The sequence below is a fragment of the Molossus molossus genome, unplaced genomic scaffold (assembly GCF_014108415.1).
Source record: "Molossus molossus isolate mMolMol1 unplaced genomic scaffold, mMolMol1.p scaffold_m16_p_19, whole genome shotgun sequence".
In the NCBI taxonomy this organism is placed as follows: Eukaryota; Metazoa; Chordata; class Mammalia; order Chiroptera; family Molossidae; genus Molossus; species Molossus molossus.
Window position 1 is genome coordinate 9801261 of NW_023425354.1, and position 22208 is coordinate 9823468.

At 53.2% G+C, this 22208-nt stretch overlaps 1 protein-coding gene across 1 annotated transcript; it reads left to right on the forward strand.

The window, feature by feature from the left end:
* Window positions 1-1987: 1987 nt before the first annotated feature.
* On the forward strand, window positions 1988-21942 carry LOC118634044. The gene is made up of 6 exons (XM_036268359.1): window positions 1988-2052; window positions 8501-8697; window positions 17610-17734; window positions 19426-19428; window positions 20038-20184; window positions 21712-21942. Exons 1-6 carry the CDS (start codon window positions 1988-1990, stop codon window positions 21940-21942), a joined length of 768 nt encoding a protein of 255 aa, XP_036124252.1.
* The last annotated feature ends 266 nt before the right edge of the window (window positions 21943-22208 follow it).

Below are 22208 nucleotides of genomic sequence, written 5' to 3' on the forward strand. Positions count from 1 at the left end.
ATTTCATGTTCTTTTCCCCACCTGTATCTGTGTTTGGGCTAAGTGACCAAACAAACAGCATCGTGGGCTCTGAGGAACCAGTGGGTTTGTCCATGTGTTGGGTATTTCTAACTAGAACGTACCTGGAAAAGAAATGAATTCATCAAAGTTGAGTCTCTTGGTAAGACTATCATGGAAGTAGAATATTTAACTCCCCAAAGTGTAGAGGGATGTAATAAGTAAATTAAGTAAGATTTACTTCACTGGAAAAAAATCAGGAATAAGGCAGGGGGCTGGCAAAGAAAAGTATAGTAAATGGAAAAAATAATATGCCAGACATTAGTCCCAATAGATCTTAGGCAGAATAAAGATACATAGCTTATATTAGAAAAATAGTGATCAAAATAAATAGTGATTAAAGATGTTCTAATCATATAAATGTCAAATAGAATAGACTTTAAAGGGGCAAATGTTTAGGGCAAGAAAGGTTATCACACAATATACCAGAAACTAGAGGCAACAAATACCAGCAACATAGCCTCAAAATATTAGGTTGAACCATATAATACTGTCAATATTTGATTGACCTACAAAAGCAGTAACTTCATTTAAAGTAAAAGTCAATAGAATTATGAAAAATCAAATGTCTTAAAGTGTTACTTAAACATGCATAGGTTACAAACTGATCAAGTGACCAAATAATGAATAATTATGCTGAATATTTGAACAGCATGATTAAGAAACTTAATAAAATCCACGTATTTAGAATTTAATCTCAACTCTTAAATAATCTGCATTCTTTTCAAGTTTTCAGGAAACATTTCAAAAATTGAGCGCATAAAGAACATCTCAGTAAATATCAGAATTTATAAAACATACGGACTATAGTATTCTTTGGTCCCCAATACAATCAAATGAGCACCCAATTTTGCCCCCCTAAAAATAGCCCAAAATACTTTTGTGTATTTGGAAACTAAAAATGGTTCTAAATCATTACTAAGTCAAAGGGAAACCATGATAGAAATTAGAAATAATGTCAAGCTGGTATATCACGATCTGACTTTCCCCATATTATTAGTCGGGTGATTTAACATTTGGTGATGCCAGTTAGGCTAATACTGTGGACATCAGAAACAACAACAGAAAAATGCCTGGTTTTCAGTGGGGAAAAAAAACTATAAATAAATCTTAATTACTTGTTTCGCCGATTTGTCCGTAGATTTTGTGTCTGGATTTCATTCGGTGTTTCCTCCATGTTATTCCCCAGGACTCATCTGAGAAGTGACCGTCTTCACGGCTGAAAAGCCCACAGGTGCATCACCAGCAGCGCCGGGTGCGTGTCCCGCGGCCCCAAGGCCATCGCCACCCAAGGCTCTTCCGCAAAGCCCTGCACACCGTGGGCTGCCGAGGGAGCGGCCCTGGCGGTATTTGGAGGGGCGACTGAATGGCATCTCTGAATGCCAGCTGCGTTCACTTTCCGCAGTAGGTTCTGCAGTCGGTTACCCGTAATAGCACCCCTAAGCTTACCCCGGGAGGCGGTCTTGTTGAACTGGGCATCTCGCAACTCAGGGACGCGGGCGGGTATGATGCGTCTCTTCAGAGCTCTGAGTAAATGGATCAAGCCGCTGCTTAGAGTGGCACCTGCTTTCCCGTCGGGGCAATGCACGGTGAGCAGGGGGATGTGTTTGGCGTCACGGCCCACGGCCCAGTCCAAGTAAAACACTTTCTTGCGCGTTAGAACACAAAGGGGGAAAACCAAGGCAGAGGTAAGCAAAGGGAAAATCCCTTCTCTGGGACTTCAGCTGGAAGGACCTAGGAATTCCATCTGCAACATTCTCCCAGGAGCATCACAATGTCAACATTCCAAAGAAGTCGAGAGCCCAGAGTCTAGGGTACCAGGGAAGGGATGCAGAGGTGTGCCCATGACTCCTGGGAGTGCGTATAAAGGCTAAGAAGTAGGAAGGAGTGAGATCCTGTCAACACCGGGCAAGCTGAACACCATCCAAGAATGTCCCATGTCACTAATTGGAAGGTCTCCCAAGTCAAAACCTTGATGCCATGTGACAATGTCAGGTAATCAGCTCACCTCTTTTCCTTTACGTGACCCAGGACAAGCTGCCAGTAGCACAGTCTCTTTGAGGCAGAGGCTTGGGCCAATCTGTCAGCCAGTATTTTAATCACCGGGACAAGAAAACCATTAAGGAAAAAAATATATATACACGTCCTTGCCACAGGGTAGAGAGGATATGGATATTTCTCTTTCCATATTAATTTCCTTTCATGTTACTATATTAAAAATAAATTCACAAGTAAAAGTAGTCACCGTATGAGATGAAATTCACTCATCACCCCTAATCTGACTCAGTGGCTCAAACGTCAAGTCCAGTGTCAAGAGTCGACCTTGCGAAGAAGTCAGGAGAGGGCGTCAGAATGTACATAGACCGCTCGGAGGTGCTGGGAAATGAAGCTCTTCCGCACTTCCTCGTGGAGCCCCCTTCCTCCTGCTGGCAGAGAAACGTAAACCTGGCCGGTTGAGGGTCACTTACTGTCCCCGTTGGAAACATCTCACTTTGAGGTTCACTCACCCAGTCCATTCAAAGGCTGTTTCTTCCCTCTCTCCAGGGTCACTTGGTCCCCTCCTCCTTCCCAACGTGGCATCTGGGAGCCGAGGAAGCTGACATCCCCTGTGGCAGGGGTCCTCGGGGTCCCTAGCTGCACACGGGTCTTGTCCTTGCATGTCCTGGGCTGGTGTTTACTTAGGTGTGGCTGGTCTCACTGTCCTTCGTGAGCATCCTGCTGGCATCTCTGCCGAAACCTAAGGTCCCTCAAGTCATCAGGCCCCTACGCTTGGTGGCACTGTCCTTCCTTGCCCTGGCCACGGGCCTATGCCAGGACACTGCCATCTCAACACCTGGGGGTCCTCTGACCAGGGCGGACGGGAACTCCAGGCCATGCGAACCCCACGACCCTGGCTGCTCCACCACCTCCAAACAGACGCAGAGGGGGAGCCGAGATGACTCCCCCCCAACATTCTGGCTTCCTGCGAGGGCTCCCGATGCCTCATCACCCTGCCCCAGTCGGCTTGCGCCTGGTGGGGTGGTGGAAGGGGAAGCCGGGGGGAGGGCAGCCACTTCTCAGCGACCCAGCTGAGATGCTCACGCTGGCTCTCTCCTCCCAGAGGCCCCCTCCCGTCGCCCGTGGCAACGCTCTCTACTTCCTCTTCCTGCCTGGTAGGGACCTCCCGGAAGTCATCTCCGCCTGCTGGGCACGCTGGGCACGCTGGCTTTGGTCCTGCTGGATCGAGCCTGGCTCCTTCTGTGTTAAAGGAAACCTCTCGGAATTTAGAAGATGCTTTCTCTTTTCACGAAGCCGCATGGGCACCTTGTGTGGATTCAAAGTGCCATCTTCAGCCCGGGACCTGCACTGGAGTCACAGCTGATGGCGGCCACCCGGGATGCAGGGCTGCAAGACAGGCTCGTCACCCGCTGCGTGCGGAAGGGCCCCCGGGTTTATTTATTCATTTGTTTTTTAATTTTTTTTCTTTACTCTCACCTGAGGACATTTTTGCATTTATCCTGAGATAGAGCGGGAGGGAGGGGGGGGGAAGAGAGAGAGAGAAACATTGATGGGAGAGAGAGACATCGACTGGTTGCCACTCACACAACCCCAACCAGGGCCGGGGACAAACTGCAACTGCAACCAAGCCACGTGTCCTTAGCGGGAACCGAACCCGGGCCTCTCTGGTCCGTGGGCCAACGCTCTAACCGCTGAGCCAAACCGGCCAGGGCCCTAGTTTCTCATTTAATTGTTCAATTTAAATTTTTCGTTCCATTTAAAACACTGATGAGTTGAAGTTACCACACCAGGAGCTTTGCTAGACTGTATCAGAGACCCCAGCACCCCAGCACCCCTCCAGCCATGGCCGTGACGCTTGTCACCAGCCCTTACAGGGGTACCGAACAGGAGCGTGTGTTTCCTGCCAGCCAGACAACCGTCACATGGTGGGCTTAAGAGCAATGCCACGGTGGACAGTGTGTGGACACCAGCACCAGGAGGTGTCAGGCTGACAGCTTCGCGTGCTGTCACTGTCTCAACGACAGCCCCGCAGTTTACATCGAGACCACGGCCCACGCCTTCAGATGAAATCACCAGGTGCAGAGACGGCGAGTCCCAAGCCCGGAGCCACAACACAGCAAACAGCCAAGCTCAGGGCTCAGCTCAGGCCCCTGCACCTGCAAACTTTCAGCTCTTTCTATCCAAAGTAGTTCACTTTCCCCTGTGCAACCTTGAGATTCGAGGCACGCAGACCTGAAACCACGGGACGGTCACCGGTGGTGATCTCGAGATAATGCATTTTGCAATGCAGGCTGCTCTACCCCAATACCATGCTTCCTAAAAGCACCCTGGACACCCCTGGGACACCAGACAGAAAGCGAGAAGCGAAGGCGAGAGAGGGATAGGTGTGCCCGGAAGAGGCAGCTGGTAGAAAAAGCAACAGCATCTGCTGAAAATGAACAGGAAGGCAGAGACTCAGCTGAGGATATGCTAAGAGGCGGCTCTGTTCGTTTTTTCCTTCCTTCATATCTGATTTACAGAGAAATGTCATTTTTAGAGTGGCTTTTAAAAAAAAAAAATGGGTTCCACTTGCTGAAACCCGAAGGACAGTATTAAGTAAGCAGATGGTATCACTCCCTAGGCACGCCAGGCAGGCCCCATGTTCTTCCTTCTCTCTCTGCATTATAACTCTTGTCCCCCTTCCCAGAGGTTTCTGACATCCCTCTCGGTACACGCAGTCCCCAGACCCCCTGCACCCCTAGCCCACGGAGTGACTGTTCCAAGGCAGGAAGGAAGGCTGGAGGGACAAGACGTCGCAAGGGAGGGAATTCATGGCCACGTATTTCCATATGCTATGTCATTCACCAGATTTACAGCCAGCCCTTGAGTCATCTAATTCCCAGCTTGTCTCAAGCTCCATCTCATGTTCTTCCAAATGTTTCTATCATGACTGCTAAAGTTCAAACAATAAATTAAAAGTGAGCCTTTTCAAGAGACGTATCGCCGAGGGACTTCTGTTTCTACATAGGGCTTCGTAGCGGGTGTCCCTAGTTAATAAGTTCAAAACCTGGACTGTATCCCCCACCTCCCCATATAACAGCAGTTCCTCCCCGCCAGAGCCCCATCCCTGTAAGGGACCGCCATCCACCCTCCTGTTCAGGTCAGAACACCAGCGGGTCCCTCGATGCTTCCTTCCCTTGTCCCCTCCAGCCGATGCATCAGCAAGCCTTGTCCAGCCTCCCTCCAAAACCGCTCGATCGCACCCTCCTCTCTCCATCTCCAGTGAAGCCATCCCAGGGCAACCTCCCTCACCCCTCACCTGGGTGGATGCAACCACCTCCCCCGGGTCTCCCGCTCCCCCTCCCCACGCTCCAATCTGTCTTTCATTGATTAGCCAGCCTAATCCTCATAAAATGCAAATCCAACCATGGCATTTTCTCCTGGCTTCCCCTTGCTTCGAGAATAAAAAGTAAAATCCCGAACATTTCTTATGAGGCCCTCGCTGACCTCACTCTGGCCTCTCTCCAGCCTCATCTCTCTCTCTCTTCCTCACCCCCACCCTGGCTTGTTTCCTCTTCCTGAGATATTACAAGCCCTTGACTGTCTCAAAGCCCTTGTAAGTGCTGTTCCTCTGCCTGGAATATTCATCTCTCAGTTTCTATTTGAATGGCTTGTTCTTATCCTTCAGGTCTTAGCTCCTAATTATTTTGCCCAAAGAGCCATTTTCGACCACCCAGCCCAAAAGGGGGTGCTTGAGATTTCCTCACTCCGTCTCCCCTGTTTGTGTCCCTTCATAACCACAATTATTTCACTTACATATTTATGGACTGACCATGGTTTTCCCTCTGCTCCTAACACCTGGCACAGAGTCTGAGACAGTGGAGCAGAAAATGAGGGTCGAACGAGGAGGACCCCCAAGCACCGTCCTGGAGCCCCCGAGAAGCACACCTCAGAGTCGGAGACAGGGAAGACATGTCACCGCCTTGTTGTGAAAGCAAACAGCCCGTTAAACGTCTAAAAACATGCTTTTAGCTAAAATCACAGACGATATTTTCTGACAGATTATGCGGAGCTGAGGAGCAACATGCAAAGATAATAAACATATTTAATTTGAAGCAGGTGGAAACCCGGTCAGTTCCCCACTGGTTGCTCGACGTGGGGCCCTTTAAAAAGCATTCTCGTCTCTCCAACATTTTCTAAGTGTGATTTTTATGTGGCAGAATGTGCTCCGGTTCCGGTCGCCCCCAACTCCCAGGCAGTCAGCTGAAGGCGGGGCGTAGGTGAGCCTGTGGGCCCAAGCTCATTTGCATAACGCTTAGCTATGACTTCACGCACAAGCATCCCCAAGTAAGTGAAGCTCTTTAAGATCCTCGAATAGGGCACCAGAGACATGTATCATAACATTTATTGAGTGTAGATTTACTTGATGTGCCAAAATATGCCTCAGGGTTGTCCGCTCGGACGTTACAACTTGCTAGAAAAGTTGGAGGTTGCAGTGATCTGTGAGTGGATGTTCTAAGCTGGAGACTTGTGTATTCCTAAAAAACTGCCCAGCACACAAACCACTTAAGACGGATCTTTTGAGAAGAGCAAGAGAAACGTAGAGGTGAAGAGCCTTCAGAATTCAGAAACCCAGTTCAAATTTATAAGAGAAAAACGATGCACTATTTTTTATTTGCATGCATGAAGAAAATTTCAGGTTTCTGTCCAACTGATCAGTGAGGGTAGTTCCATAACTGGTGTTAACCGAAAGCGCCCAGTAGGGACACTGTTATTTCTAAATCTTTAATTATCCTTTTCTGACGGTCAGCTTTAGGATGCTGGTTTTTGGAGTAAGTTTCTCTGACTTTCAGAGGCGAAAAACAAACCCACAGAAGATGCTGTAACTTTGTGCTTCTGCAGATGGGCTGACTGCAAAGCCAAACAAAAGCCCTGCTCTCTGAGCCCTGACTGGAGCAGAGTAGTCTTGATGAACCCCACAGGCAACCTTCATGGCTACAGAAGCACCCCCTTGACTATCTGCTCCTGAGTCTGGTCATCTGTGGATCTGGGGCTGATTAAACATAACCCCCAACTCCCGACTCCCCCCTCCACATGGTTAATATTTTGAATCTACTGTCTTTTGTTCCCTTCAACCTTCACCTAGTACTTTGTCATCCAGCCTTTCATCCATCCATCTGTTCAATCCACACATCCATTCATCCACCCACTCATCTATCCGTCCGTCCATCCATCCATCCATCCATCCACCCACCCCCTCATCCAACCCTCCATCCGTCCGTCCATCCATCCATCCATCCATCCATCCATCCATCCATCCATCCAACCAGTATGGATTGAACCAGAGAGTCCTACATACTAAAGATACACTGGTGAACAAGATCGAGTCTGTGACCTCATGGAACATAAACTCTAAAAGTGGATATAGGCATGAAAATGCACCCTTTATCGCACAGCTGGTCATTAACTAGAATGGAGATATTTTAAAGGTGATGGAGACTGGAGGGAGGGCAGGTCTACATCGAAGGGTGAGAGTTGAGGGGTCTCATGGACAGCACCATAAAAGGACACACAGGAGTTCACCAGGAGCTCGCCGAGAAGGGAAGAAGGGAAAGGGGTACATTCTAGGCAGAGGGACAAACACAAGCCAAGTCCAGAAGCCTCAGAGCCCACAGCGTGCCCAGGGCACGGGTGGTTCTGCTGGTGAAACAGTGCTGAGGGAGGTGTGGAAGAGAGGATGGAGGAATGAGCAGGGTCCGATCAGGAAGGACCTGGTGTGTCATGCCAAGTGAGGTGATTTGGATGTTTAAGAGTCACTGATTGCCCTGGCCAGTCTGGCTCAGCGGTTGGAGCGTCGTCCTGTGGACCAGAGAGTCTCAGGTTCAGTTCCCTCCAGGGGCACATACCCCCCCCCCAAAAAAGAGTCACTGAAGAGTTGTGTTTAATATTCCCCAAAACACAAACAAATCAGTGATATGATGAGAAATGGAAAAAAAGAAACAGAAAACACAATTTGACCTGCAGTATATGACTCCTACACCACAAAAAATGAAACTCTAGCTCTTAGATGTTTCCTGACTTCCTTGGTTTTATTTCTGTAAGAACTGTTTTCTTTCTGGTGTGTGTGTGTGCGTGCGCACGCGAGTGTGTGCATGCACACATATGTGTAATTCTTTGGTGTCATCCCTGGGAGCATGATATGTGGAACACCTGTCCTGCAATGGTCCTGCTGCTTGGGAAATATTCCCACCCTTCTGGCATTACGACTATATGCAAATATGCAAAAATAAGCTGAAAGCATCTCTTTATTTTCCTTCCAGATCGAATACAGGTTCTTGAAGTTGGGGGTCCCATTTCAGCTCCTTCCTCTCCTGACCTCTTGCGGGGCCACTCCTAGGGGGCTGCTGAATCACTCAAAGCATCACACCTGATGGTGTGTTTTCTCGTTTTCTCGTTTTGTGTCTAGAATTCCCCATGAGAGGAAGAAGGAAAACAAGAAGCATGAGGAGCATTCTGATGGCCAGGCCTGGCCTCGTGGTCAGGTGCTGCAGACGGGGGAAGGTGCCCCGACCACCGAGGACGGGATAAAGGATACAGGAGGTGACAAGTCCACCGAGGAACACCTTTCTCTCAGCAAAACAGAACCGCGGCACGACGCCAAAGGTAGGGCCAGCCCAGGGCTGCAGACAGCACCCGCAGGCATCCTTCAGCTTTGTGAAGGGGGTCCCGGAGCTGGAGCTCCTGGGCCACGGGCAGAGCGGTGCTGACGCCTCCAGGTTGTAAGCAGCAGTTCTGCAGAGTGGCCGCTACGTCTGACCAGTCCTGCTCAGAAGCTCTCATTTCCGTCTCGAGGCATTATCTGGTGATGGCCCAAAGGGACAGGCTTCCAATGAAGCCAAAGGCTGTGCACGGGAGTGAGCTGGACAGCCGCATGCTCTGCCCTGGGTCCAGAGGGTCAGCCTCATCTTTCCCGAGAGTCTGCCTCCTGGAAGGAGTGGTGGAGAGCGCTCATGTTCCTCCAGAACCGGCTGGCTTGGTTCTGGCCAACGGCCCCCAGACCTTTGCCCTACTTATCACCATTACCTCTTAGAGTTGGGCACTTCCGTGTGAAGTCGGGGGTCCCATTTCAGCTCCTTCCTCTCCTGACCACTTGCGGGGCCACTCCTATGGGGCTGCATCTCTAAGCCCAGCAAAGCCCACACCTGAGCCCCAGGCACACCCCATTAAGGCAGGGACCAGCATGGCCAGTGAGGTGTCTCAAGTCTGAGGACCAGATCATACCCTCGCCTGTGGCCCCCGGAGCTCGAATTGAGCCGCCTTGAGTTAAATCTACGGAGTAGCCTGTCCTGTTTGGGCGCAGACAGCTGGGGAAGGCACAGAGGCGAGACATCTTAGCGTGTCCATCTGTCCCTCTGGCTGAAGAAGTCAAACCTTTTGCAAATATATCTACACGACGTTTCTGCTATAAAAGTAAAAAAGGGTATTTTTTTTAGGTGACAAGTTATCTTTAAGCCTCACTTACTAACTGGTAGATGCAACCTTTCTGGCCATGAACATAGAGATGTCACTTACTCCCAGTGTTAAAGAAGGTGACGAATGGCACCTGCCAAAGGGGATGCATCCATTCTCCTAGTGGCCTCTAGAGCCTAGTCACAGAGTCAGAAAGGGTGTCTGGTTACGTAGAGGCCGCTCACTGTGTGAAAATCACAGTTTCAGTTCCCTCAGAGTCCTCTTCCTGTTTGCGTCACATTCCAACCAATAGAAGCTGTGACGCTGTAAACCAGGCGAGACCGAGCTTGGAAGACGGGTCTTTCGCAAAGCCTGGTCTTACTCCCCAGGACCGAAACTAGGCCTTAGGGAGAACTGTCGGGTAAGAAAAAGATGCAGCAAGTGTGGGAGAGAGGGGAGACCCTCACGCTCAGCAAAGCCGGGGCCACATCTTCACTGCACGCGGAGTTCAGATTGAGCTGTAAACCCCGAAGACCCAGGGGAAAAACATCTGGCTCCCCTGCCTCCCAGCTCAGACACTTTCTGAGGGTCTGCACGTGACCGACATGTCGCAGACACCTCCACACAGCTGGGCTCACTCTCCCCCGCTCTTCCAGCCTTCCCAACTGTATTCCTCTGCGGTTCTGTTCGGAGGTCAGCGCCCCTCGGCTTTGCTCCCTTCGTTTCCTGCAGTGACCATTTACACAAAGTCAGCTAAGTGACAAGAACTTTTGAGAGCAGAGGACACACAAGTGGAATCATTCATTCATTCAGGGAATTTCTGGAACACCCACTCTGTGGCAGGCACTGTTCCAGGTGCTGAAAATACCTCGGTCAATAAAATCCATAAAGATGATCAAAGACGGTCACACACGGAATGTATTTTAGGGGCCCGTTCCGTTCTCCAGCTCATCTCCAGCCTTAGAGAGCAGTGTGGGGGAGGGGGAGCAGGAACACCGCCCCCACCCACTTACGGTCCAGTCTGGGCCAAATGCATCGCCTCGGAATGTCCGCGCTGGACATTTGGGGAACATTTATCCCGGGAGTTCAGAGTCCGCAGTCTGCACCCATGTGAGCTCATCTGGTTCTTATTTTCCTCCCACTTGAAAGTGATTAGGATTTTCTTCCATTTGGGGGTTTCTGCCCACTCCTGACCCTGAAAGGCGCAGGAAATTACAAAGCAGCTTTTCCAACAGATGCTTTGACCAGCGTCAGACAGTCCTACTCAGCTGCCAATTTGCTCTCGTCGCATCTTGTAAGCCCGGTGTGTCCCGACGTCCAAGGCGGCCTGAGCTGGACGGGCCCGCCTGCTGGGGGGATGCCCAGCGGCACTAGTGACCTTGGCCTTCGTTGCCTGATGAGACACCCCTAAACCCGTGGAGGTTGTGCCGGGCAAGAGGTCCTGGCAGGAAAGATTCATTCATGTAAGATGTAAAGATTAGCAGTACACTGGCGGAGTGAGTGTGTGTGTGTGTGTGTGTGTGTGAGAGAGAGAGAGAGAGAGAGAGAGAGAGTCCGAGATGTTTCGAAAGAAATGGGCTTGCTTGGAAATGTGTGGTTTCCACAGCTATTTTTGGAATCTCAGTGCAGAGGTGACTGTATCTGAAGAACCCGCAGCCGCTCCCCAATCAGAAGGCCATGTGTTGCCTGCATGAAATGTGAACCACAGTCCTTGCCTATAACCCCCTTCTGCTCGGGGGTATCTGGGGAGACTTGGAAGAGTGCAGTCAAAGGGAGGGCGTGCTCCGATTGGTTAGAGGCAGGAAAACGCATCCTTGAGACCAACACCGAGTAACTGAGCCCCCAGCCTTATCCGCGACTAGATGGTCGAGCCCAGCACGACTTCATTCTTTTCTGAAAAGAACTAACGATTGGAAAAGGAAGGAGAGTAGACACAGCAAAGGCTCGGGAAGAACAAAGGGTCCGCCCTTTAACTGCGGTGTGGCTCTGCATCCCCTCCAGGTCTTACTGCCTTGGCGTGGTTTTTTTTCCCTTGTTGCAAGATGGAGCTCATCCTACTCAGAGCATCAAAGAATCACCACGTTGGGGGAGATCTTAAAGGCTGTAGTCTGGTCATTAAGAGCCTGACACATGGTAGGCGCTACATAATTCTTAAATTCACCAGTGGTGAAGTCACCGAGAGAAGGAACTAGCACGTGAATGTGTGCTGGGATCCCTGCACAGCATCCCTGCGAACGGTAGTTCAGTCCGTGCTTAACCATCACCTGCCTGGGACCAGCCACTGGGGTGGGCCACTCTGTCTTCAGCAGCTGTGGCTGTTAGTCTAGCGTCGTGTGCAAACCCAAATCCAAACCTGCCCCCCCCCCCAGAAGTCCCAGTGCTACCCTCTTCTGCGTGGCAGCCCTTCAGGTGTTTAGACATAACTGCCATGTCCCTCACTGGGCTCATTCTTCTTCAGTCTAATGATCCTCACCTCCTGCAGTCGTGCCCCAAACAACAGCATTTTAGGGTTTGAGTTTCCAAAACTAGACGTGCTCATTGTTCTCTTCTTTCTCTGAATGAGTTGTCGTTTGCCCACCCACCCTTGAGCTGCATTCAGGGATTCAGCTGTGACTGGACCAGAAAGGAAAAGTAGGTCTGTCCCGTTCTTGTTCCAGATCCTGTGTTTACTGATGCAGGACATGCCTGTTCTGGCATGGACATTGGCTCGTCTTACCCCGAACTGTACATATTTTGTTACCTCTCAAATAGACGCTCAGGTAAGGGTGCTCAGAGAGAGAAAACGACTTCTTTCTAGGTCTTCTCTGTCTCAGACAAAACTAAACACATCAGGCCCAAAGGGTGATTTGCTGCTCAGGTTAAATTTTATTTGGCCACCCTATGTCCCATCCTACACCATGCTCCGCACTTCCCCTGAGTCGGCACTGAAGAGAGGCGTCCCTGTCCTTACTTTCAGAACGACTACAACTCTAGAAAGGGACTCTTAAATTATAGTAAAAATGTTGAGTCGTCCCTTGCATGTATTAACACTGGATAGTTTACCAAGTATTTTCAAATACCTTATGATGTAGAGTTTTATATCATACAGAATTGCATTTGACCTGAAGGAATAAAAAGAAAAAAGTCTCACCAACAGAAAGAGGAGTGTATTTTCCTCCTATAACAAGATGTTCTGAGGAAGGCAGTGCAGAGCTGGTAGGTGGCTCCCTGACAGCATCAGAGACCCAAACCATTCATATAACTTTCTGCTTCTCCGAATCCTCATGTTCACAAGATGGCTGCTCACCTCTGTGCATCACATCCACATTCCAGGTGCACCAGAAAGCAATAACTTTCCAAGCAATAACTTCCCTACCAATAAGCTTTCATACACACACACACACACACACACACACACACACAGGAACAGGAAAACCTGGATTAAAATGAATCTAGAAGTAAAGGTTAGCTTTTCTTTAAGGCAGGGCAACTCTACTAATCATGATGGTCTAAATTCTGGATCTGGTAAGAAAAAGAGGTCGATATATTCTCAGTGGGAGCAAAGGGGATGGGGTCACCACGTGACCAAGCCCATGTCGCTTTCTTTCTCATGGTTGCTTTGATGTTCAGTAAATAGGCCTAATTGAAAGAATCCTAATTGAAAGAGTCTCTTCGGCCCTGGCTGGTTTGGCTCAGCAGTTAGAGCACAGGCCTGCGGACCAAAGGGTCGCATGTTCAATGCGGTCAAGGGCACGTACCTCGGTTGCGGTTCAGTCCCCGGCCCCAGTTGGGGCCGTGCAGGAGGCAACCAATTGATGTGTCTCTCACATCGATGTTTCTCTCTCTCTCCCTCCCACTCTGTCTGCAAATAGATGGAAAAATATCCTCGGGTGAGGATCTAAAAACAAACAAAAAAAGAAATCGTGGCGTTTCGCTGACACTAATACTCCCAACCCCCGTCCCATGCAAAAGTTGGCAAACAGCCAGAATAAGGCTTTAATCAAACTAAATGACTTTTAGATGCAAAGACTCAGAGTTTCCTGGCCTGTGAAAGCCACTGTCAGAAAGAAAAAGTGCTGACTTCAACCAAATCCCGGAATCCACAGCACTGTGGGTTCGACCTTCAACGCCGCCCGCTCTGACCACCCAGGTGCCGTCCGCACACAGAACCAGACTCCCCAGCCATCGGAGGGCTCGGGCCGACCCGTCTGCCGACACTCGGGTACGTGTGGCCTGGGGTATGCCCTGCACTGGAACTGTTTCCCGGGAGCCCCAGCACAGCGGGATGAGAGCGGCTGCCAGGGCCGAACGAAGCCTGGACGGTCTGCAGGGTATGTTTCCCTGAAAGGGAAACTGTGAAGACGTGACCAGCCAAAGGGACGTGAGCGGCAGCAGAGACATCGACATCCAGCACATGCCCCAGCCTCCCAAGCCACTCGCGTGCAGGGACAGCTCGCCTACCGGCGGGACGGCACTGAGAACGATGGAGGTGCCCGCGCAGCCCAGAACGCCACTGGCTGGTCCTCTGCTGGCCGCTCCGCGTGGCCTGTCACTGCATGTGTGAAGCACGTGCTACACGCCAAGCGTCATGCCGGGGGCTGCACAGACCCGCAGACCCCAACGCTGCGCCCCGGGGCCCAGGGCAGAGGCCCCCTCTGTGCCAAACGAGTGCCCCCAGGGCTGAGGGCAGGGAGCTCGTGTCTGGGTTATGAATCACCGTCCTGAAAACCGGCTGGGTCTTCTGTGGCTCCGCGTCTCTGCAGGGTTTAATCACTCCCAGAGAGCAGCCTCCCCCCCCACGCCTCCCCCCCCCCCCCCCCCCCCGAGAACCACGACCACCGAGGGCGAGCAAGGGCTGAAGTTCCACCTGGATGCCGTGACTATTTCACAAGGGAAGAGCCCACGCCTTCCTCCCCCCCCACCCCACCCCCACCCCGCCCCGAGAACCACGACCACCGAGGGCTGAAGGTCCGCCCGGATGCGGTGACTGTTTCACAAGGGAAGAGCACCGGGAGCAGCCTCGTCTTCCCACCCTCTGCACCCCAGGTCCGTCTCCCCACCGAGCGGCGTGCATGCCCCCCACCTGGACAGCACCCTGAGCGGGGTGGGGCTGGCCCTTCGACCTGCTGGGGAGAGACCGCCAGTGGGCATCGGGCAGACGCTGTGGACCAGGCGGCTGGCAGAACCCAGGGAGCTGCATTCCTCTTTGAAGATAACGCTGAGCCAGCGGCGGCTGTTTGAGACCGAGAGCCACGTGTGGTCTGGGGTGGTGACACGAAGCCTGGATTTGGGCAGAAGGGGAACTTTGCCCCCAGAACGTCACGGGCTCCTCCAAAGCCCTGAGACAAAACCCGAGAGACGGTGCAGCTGGAAGGAAACCGAAGTTCCTGCTCAGACAAATCCTCTCCCAAACCCCGGCCCGTTCCGTCTCTGTTTCATGCACGTTTGTTCAGAGTCCACTGTGGTCAAGAACCGAGCCAGGCGGTGCCGCCCACCTCCCCACTCCCACCAAGAAAGTTTTTAAACGTCAAATTCCGCTACGCTCTCACACGGTGAGTGTTTTGGCTGACCCACTAAGTCATTCTGAGTTTTGTTTTTCGCGCCGTTTCTGACATCCTAGGGAAACTACTGTGTTAAGCTCACGTCATTCTCTGTCGCTCATTCTGTTAGAAGAGCGACGTTTCACCGCGAACTGCCGGGAGCTTTCAGGGTCCCCATCAGCCGGCACCCGGGCTCCCCACCCTGGGGCTCACCCCAGCGCCCCACGTGGAGGAAAGAAACAGGCACCACCCAAGGTCATGGCTGGAAGAGGGAACTGTCGAGGGAAACCCAGAGATGAAGCCCTTATGTCCCCTTCGCCGCACGAGTGTGGGAGAAACCTGTCTGACAACACAGAAGTCAGAGGACTCTGAACCGAGGCAGCACCGCAGGCCTGACAGCCGGCCAGCGCGAAAATGGGTGACCAAGGGACGGGGACGACGGCATTTACTCCAGGAGTTAGGTCCTTCCCTCCCTCCCTCCCTCCCTTCCTTCCTTCCTCCCTCCCTTCCTTCCTTCCTTCCTTCCTTCCTTCCTTCCTCCCTCCCTCCCTCCCTCCATCCCTTCCTCCCTCCATCCCTTCCTCCCTCCATCCCTTCCTCCCTCCCTCCCTCCCTCCCTCCCTCCCTCCCTCCCTCCCTTCCTCCCTCCCTTCCTCCCTTCCTTCCTTCCTTCCTCCCTTCCTCCCTTCCTCCCTTCCTTCCTCCCTCCCTCCCTCCCCTCCCTCCCTCCCTTCCTCTCCTTCCTCTCCTCCTCCCTCCCTCCCTCCCTCCCTCCCTTCCTCCCTCCCTCCTTCCTCCCCTCCCTTCCTCCCTCCCTCCCTCCCTCCCTTCCTTCCTCCCTCCCTCCTCCCTCCCTTCCTCCCTCCCTCCCTTCCTCCCTCCCTTCCTCCCTCCCTCCCTCCCTTCCTTCCTTCCTTCCTCCCTCCATCCCGCCCTCCCCTTCTTCCTCCCTTCCTCCCTCCCTCCCTTCCTCCCTTCCTTCCTCCCTCCCTCCCTTCCTTCCTTCCTTCCTCCCTCCCTCCCTCCCTCCCTCCCTCCCTCCCTTCCTCCTTCCTCCCTCCCTCCCTTCCCTCCCTCCCTCCCCCCCTCCCTCCTTCCTCCCTTCCTTCCTTCCTCCTTCCCTCCCTCCCTCCCTCCTCCCTCCCTCCCTCCCTCCTCCCTCCCTCCCTCCCTTCCTTCCTCCCTTCCTTCCTTCCTCCCTTCCTTCCTCCCTCCTCCCTCCCTCCCTCCCTTCCTTCCCTCCTCCTCCCTCCCTCCCTCCCTCCCTTCCTCCCTCCCTTGCCGCTTCCTCCCTCCTCCCTTCCCTCCCGTCCTCCCTCCCTCCCTTCCTCCTCCCTCCCTCCCTCCCGTCCTTCCTCCTCCCTTCCTTCCTCCCTTCCTTCCTTCCCCTTCCTCGTCCGTCCTCCTCCCTCCTTCCTCCTTCCTTCCTTCCTCCTCCCTCTCCCTTCCTCCCTCCTCCCTCCGCCCTCCATTCCTCCCTTCCTCCCTTCCCTCCTTCCTCTCTCCCTCCCTTCTTCCTTCCTTCCTTCCTTCCTTCCTCCCTTCCTCCCTCCCTCCCTGCTTTCCTCCCTCCCCCTCTTGTTTAATCGAAGGGAGCCTGTAGCCCTGATTTGGTGTGAAGTGCGTTCACACAGCGCATCTAGAATAGGAGCTGGACGCCCTTGAGGATGCCCTGGAGGCCCCGTACGCCCTGGGCTTGGTCGTGAGTTAGGCACTGGCCAGGCTTGGTTTGTTCAGGGCCTGATCGTGGGCCCGACGTCCCGCTCACTGGTCATCTCGGCGGCTGGGAGCTTCCGAGCGCGCGTCGATCTCGGGGGCCAGCCTGTGACTCGTTGCTGCGGGAGCTGTGTTGGGACGTCACTAACGCAGGGGTCAGCACGCTCCAGCCCCCGGGCCAAACTGGGCCTGAGACCTGTTCTTGGAAGTCTTGCAAACAAGGAATGGATTTTCCACTGTTTAATGGTTGAAAGGGAAATCAAAAGAATAATGTTTTGTGATACAAAAAATTATAGGAAATTTTATAGTACCCGTTGGAACTGAGCCACACCTACTGGGTTCCATGTTGTCTACGGCTCCTTTTGTGCTACAACAGCCGTGCTGTGTAGCTGCCCCTGAGCCCTTGGGGTCCATGAAGCCTAAAATATTTACTACAGAGAGAGTTTGCGGACCTCTGTACGAAAGAAGGATAATTCAGCACAAACGCAGAAGAATGAGAGGCTCGCATAATTCATCCTTTAGTTAACCTAATTCAATCACCATGTGGAGCCCCTAACGATCTTCTTTACTCCGTTAACCCCCCAGAGTAAGAGTCGACTCAACCATGTGGCCCTTAGCAAACCAACTCACCCGAGCTGCCCCTGGCGAGGGAAATGGCCCACCGTGCTCATCACCTGCGGGATACCCTGTGGGTCCAGTTCCTGTCCCAACAAGAGCCTCCGTTCTCGGCCCCGGGCGGAGGGTCTGCTGCCTTCTGCACACGCCTCTTGCTTGTTGTGCTGCAGGGTCAAACCCAGAGGCGGCAGCGCTGGTCTGGCTGGGGGGGGGGGGGGAAGTGAGCCCCACGTGTGGGATCCCACAACGCGGCCTTTCTCTCCTCATCTCGGACAGATCGGGAGCCGCCAGTCCCCCTGGGACCTGTTTATCCACGATTGATCTCGAGTCCCAGCACCAAAGCTGGGGGACGAAGCTGGGACCTGTTCCCTCCCACAGCGAAGAACTTCCGAATACACGACGTAAGTCTCCCCAGGGTCCCCCCCCCCGATTCTTTGCAGACCGGGAAGTGAGACTGTGCCCCACACAGGGTCAGCTCAGCTAATGAGGTGCTGTGACTGACAGACCAAGGAGAAGGAGCCGATGGTTTCTCTGTACCCTGGCCCCACCCGCCCCCATCTCCTCCTGCACGAGACCATGCAGGGAGAAACGGAACCCCGAACACAGCTCACGATGCCTTGTGAATCTCATCAGGCCCCCCCTCCCTCTACCAAAAGAAAAAGAAATTCTCAAAATGAGAGAATTTTCCTATGTTCCCAGTGGTCTTTTCCACCCCAGGTACCTCTGTTCCCCTGAATTACATCCCCACTGTGTGCGAGGAGTCTTCACCCCCTGCCTCACCCTCTAGTGAACGGGTTTATTTTGTTTCGTGTGAGACACTTCTGGAAAGTTTGGTGGTAATCAAGTCCTTCCTCCCTACTGTCTTAAAATCCAGAAATGGCCTTCAGAGCACTTGCTTGCTCATGTGACAGACTTCGGGCACTGAGCACGACAGGTCACCCATCGGAGATGGTCAAACACAGGCCCTGTTTTCGAGGGCCCTCGGGTGCAGTTGGGACCTAACTGGGTAGAGAGACACTGGCGGGAAGGCGGGGTGGGGGGCACAGACCCCTGGGAAAATGGTTCGGAAGCCCGAGGAGGGGCAGCTCACTCTGCTGGGGGCCAGACACTTCCCCGGAAGCCGAAGCCCGCGTCCAGGAAGAGGAGTAGGGAAGGCAGGAGAGAGATGCCCCAGGCAGGCAAGGGGGCACATGTACCTTTGGCTCCTCTATTGAAAATGTGAGGGTGGTGGTGATGATGGGGAAGACGACCTTCCTGAAAAGAGGCAACAGGACGAGCCAGGGGAAGAGCAGAGAGAAAGAAGAGTCCAGAACAGAGGACTCTCTCCCCTGTCACGGCAGCTCCAGCCCAACCCAGAGTGACCGGCTGGTTTGGCCCCTTGAGGGTCCACTGGCATCCGACTGTCTGTCTTCAAGGTGGACACGGGGAGCTGTCTTCCTTGACACAGAGTCCCCACCCTGCAGAGACACGTGTGCATTTAAACTTGATGCAAGAGAAGGTGACAGACCTCGGGAGAGTCCTCTCACCTTGCGGGGTCTCAGTTTTCCCACGAAGAATGTGGGCCCCGTAAAATCCCTCGTGGCCTCTGACTTGGGTCAGCTCCTCTGTCCCCACCTGGCATCCTTCTGTCAATGCTGGAAGAAATAAAACAACACACATTTGTTTCCTGCTGTGTAGGAGGCAGGAAGTGGCCTAACCCCCTAATTGGGATGAGGTTCCTGTTGCGTTTCCAGCCGCCCACTCCTCGGCGCACGCCCACTTCCCAGGTGTCCCGCCCAGAAGGCAGCCACACTGGGCCACCAGCGGCCCGAACCCCTCCTCCACCACCATCTTGCCAACCACCTCCCTGCCTCCATGGGGGTCAAAGGATCAATATGTAGAGAGAGGTGGCATTTGCTGAGCCTCCTCTGTACCCAAGGGAAAGCCAAGCACGTCTGGGGTGGGCCCTGTGGTCAAGAGTCTGCTGGACTCGCTCTGCCTCTGGCCACCCACGGGCAGAGCAGGAAGAGGTACCAGCTCGTACGGAGAAACTGATGGACAGACAGACCACAGGAGTCTGTGGTCATACAGAGAGGCGAGGCCAGAGAGAGAGCAGGTGGTGGCCAGAGACCTGGGAAACCATGAAGAGGAGCATCCAAGGGGCCGTGGGCACCCAGCAGGCGGTGCCTTCAATACAGAGCAGGGAGGGTCTGTGGAAGGAAGCCCTGGGTGGGAAGTCCACTGGGCACCACGTGTCTCGGGTGGAATGCAGACGGGGCTCCTATGCTCCTCAATTTCTAGTAGCAGTGAGATTAGAATCACAAGACAGGACCCTCCGACACACGAGGACACATGGGAGCTGGCCCCCTGCCTTCAGGAAGGATGGCCTTCACTTGATGCCATTCCAAGGTCAGAAAGGACCTTAATCACCGATCCACCATGGAGGGTGACTCAACGTGCTATAGTGGGGGCACAGTCCCAGCTAGAACTCAGTGCCCTGACCCTCCATCTACTGCACAGGCCCAGCAACTCATGGAGGTGAGGGCCCCTCTCTCCACCTCCCACGGCCACAGAAAACTAAGAAAGGCCCATGACGGTCCCCCTGATGAACGAGAGGCGTGAAGACGCGATGCCTCTTTTGAGCAGTACACCTGTGTGGTGTGAGCTGGTGGGACAGGTGCTTCGGGGCTCCTCACCCAGCTGCACGTGGCCCGTCTGCCCGCAGGGCCCCTTCCGGCGCTTCCTGGACATGAAGGCAGAGAAGAGACTGGCCAGCTGGAAGGAGCGTCGCAGTCGCTATGGAGACATCAACATGCACAAATGCTATCCGCTGGGGCAGGTCTTCACCCCTTTCCGGGCTCTGGCCACCACGGTGAGAAGCTGTTCTCCGAGCAGTGTTTCCAAGTCCTTCAGAGACCAGAGACAAACGCCGACCCTTCCCGCTTTGACGGGATGGAGGAGTCAGTTCTGGCCGCACCAAGGCTGCGCCGCCAACCACCCCAAAGCTCAGTGACTTACAGTCCCGGGGCCCGTGTTTCTCGCTCGCTAGTCCACAGAGAAAGAGCCTCGTTCCACTTGTTTCCTGTAAGCCCTGGGGTGGGAGAGAGAGGAGAACTGGGAATGATCTCCTGGCCACAAGAGGCTAGCTCTGGCCTCCCTGGAGATCGGTGACCTGAGGGGGGGTCTGAGTGCAGACGGTCACGGCTGTGGTGTTGAGAAGTACCCACGCCACGGGGAGGAGAGGCCCGGGGAAAGGAGAGGATTTTGCGATGGACCCAGGTCGATTCAAGTGGGACTGTCCCAAATGCATTTCCTTGAAACCATTACTATTGGGTCTGTGGATGTGCTCTAACTGTACATCCTTCGATTCTGAAATCTGGGCGTGCACATGAATCGCCGGGGAAGCCTGATTCCAATGGAGGGTCCCAGTCGGAGGGTCTTGGGTGGGACCTCGGGATTTTCTTTGTCCACCTCCTCTCTCTCCAGCACCTTCATGCATCACGGCTCGCTCAGCGCTTCCCACCCTTGTCCGCGTCATCTGCGCCCGAGTCTGAACGGGGCCAGGTGTCCGGGCCTCCTGTAACCCATGCACAGCTCCCGGTCAGGAGTTTTCGCTCAGCCAAAGCACCAGAAGCCCTGAGTCCCAGGAAACCCCTCAGTTCTGGTTTTACAACAGAAAGTCTCGAGTCCTTGGGATTTTTGCAAAGTAGATGGTTGGTCGCTCCATCCACACATGATTTTAACTCACAGCCAAGTTTAGAATGACGGCTCTCCGAATGTCCTAGAAATTAGCCCCGATTCCTCCTGCCCCGGGCAGCTGCTGCCCATCTCTCTGCTCACTGACCAACATTCCTTAGGCGTGTGCGAAGCCCGGAGCTGAGCCCTCCGGAGGCCAGGAATGGAAATCCCGATCCTGCCCCAAGGAGCTTCCGGGCTGCCAGGGAAATCGAGCCACGCGCCGAAATGATGCTTCAGAATCAAATATGAAACGCTCATAAGAGCAGCTCCATACTCTGGTAGACCCAGGAGGAGATGAGGGCTATCCAAATGTGAGCTGCCTTCTTTTAGGTCCAACCCCCCAAGGTCTTGCTGAAAAACAAAGTCTACAGGTAGGGACACCCTCTCAACCCACGGTGCCACTCAGGAAAAGCAGGTCTGTCATGTACTGGGAGCAAGCGTACCCACCAACCGAGTTCTTACTACGTTCCAGGCATAGTGCTCATGACTTCCCAAATCCTGATCCTTGTGACCTCTGCCCTCTCCACCTCATTTTATCAACGAGGAAGCAAAAATTGAGACATGTTAAGTAACTTGCCCGAGATTAGGCAAGTGACTGTGCTGGGACAGGTGCTCGTGACCCCCAGGCGTTATTTCATTGCTGTTCTTCTCTGCTTCCTAGGAGATGCGAAGGCTGGTGTTTCCCCAACACCTGCCCAGGAGTCCGCGCACGCGCAGATTGGGCACTCCGTGCACTGATGAAGGGAGTCTCCAAGACTTACCTTTGTCTTCCTCAGAGCTGGGCTTGGGAAAGGATGACAACAACCATGAGAGAGAGAAACAAGCCAGCCATGTTAGGACACCTTTATTCCCCCCAATAGTTAAAGCAACACAGTCTAATAACAGGAAATAATAAAAACTACAAAACTGCATTCTGGCCCTTGGCTGCAAGGCTTTGCATTAAAACAGTTAAATCCCAGGGATTCGAGAATGCCAAGACGTTCTCAAGCCTGACTTAACATTTAGGTAGGTTGAGGAATCCCACCAGCGTGCGTCTGTGTGGACATTTTGAGGACATGAAGCAATTAGGAGCTGTGATACCCAACTAGAATGGAATCTTCAATAAGTATACTTTTCTCAAAAGTCTAAAGATAGGGGGAGGAGATGGTTATAGTTCGA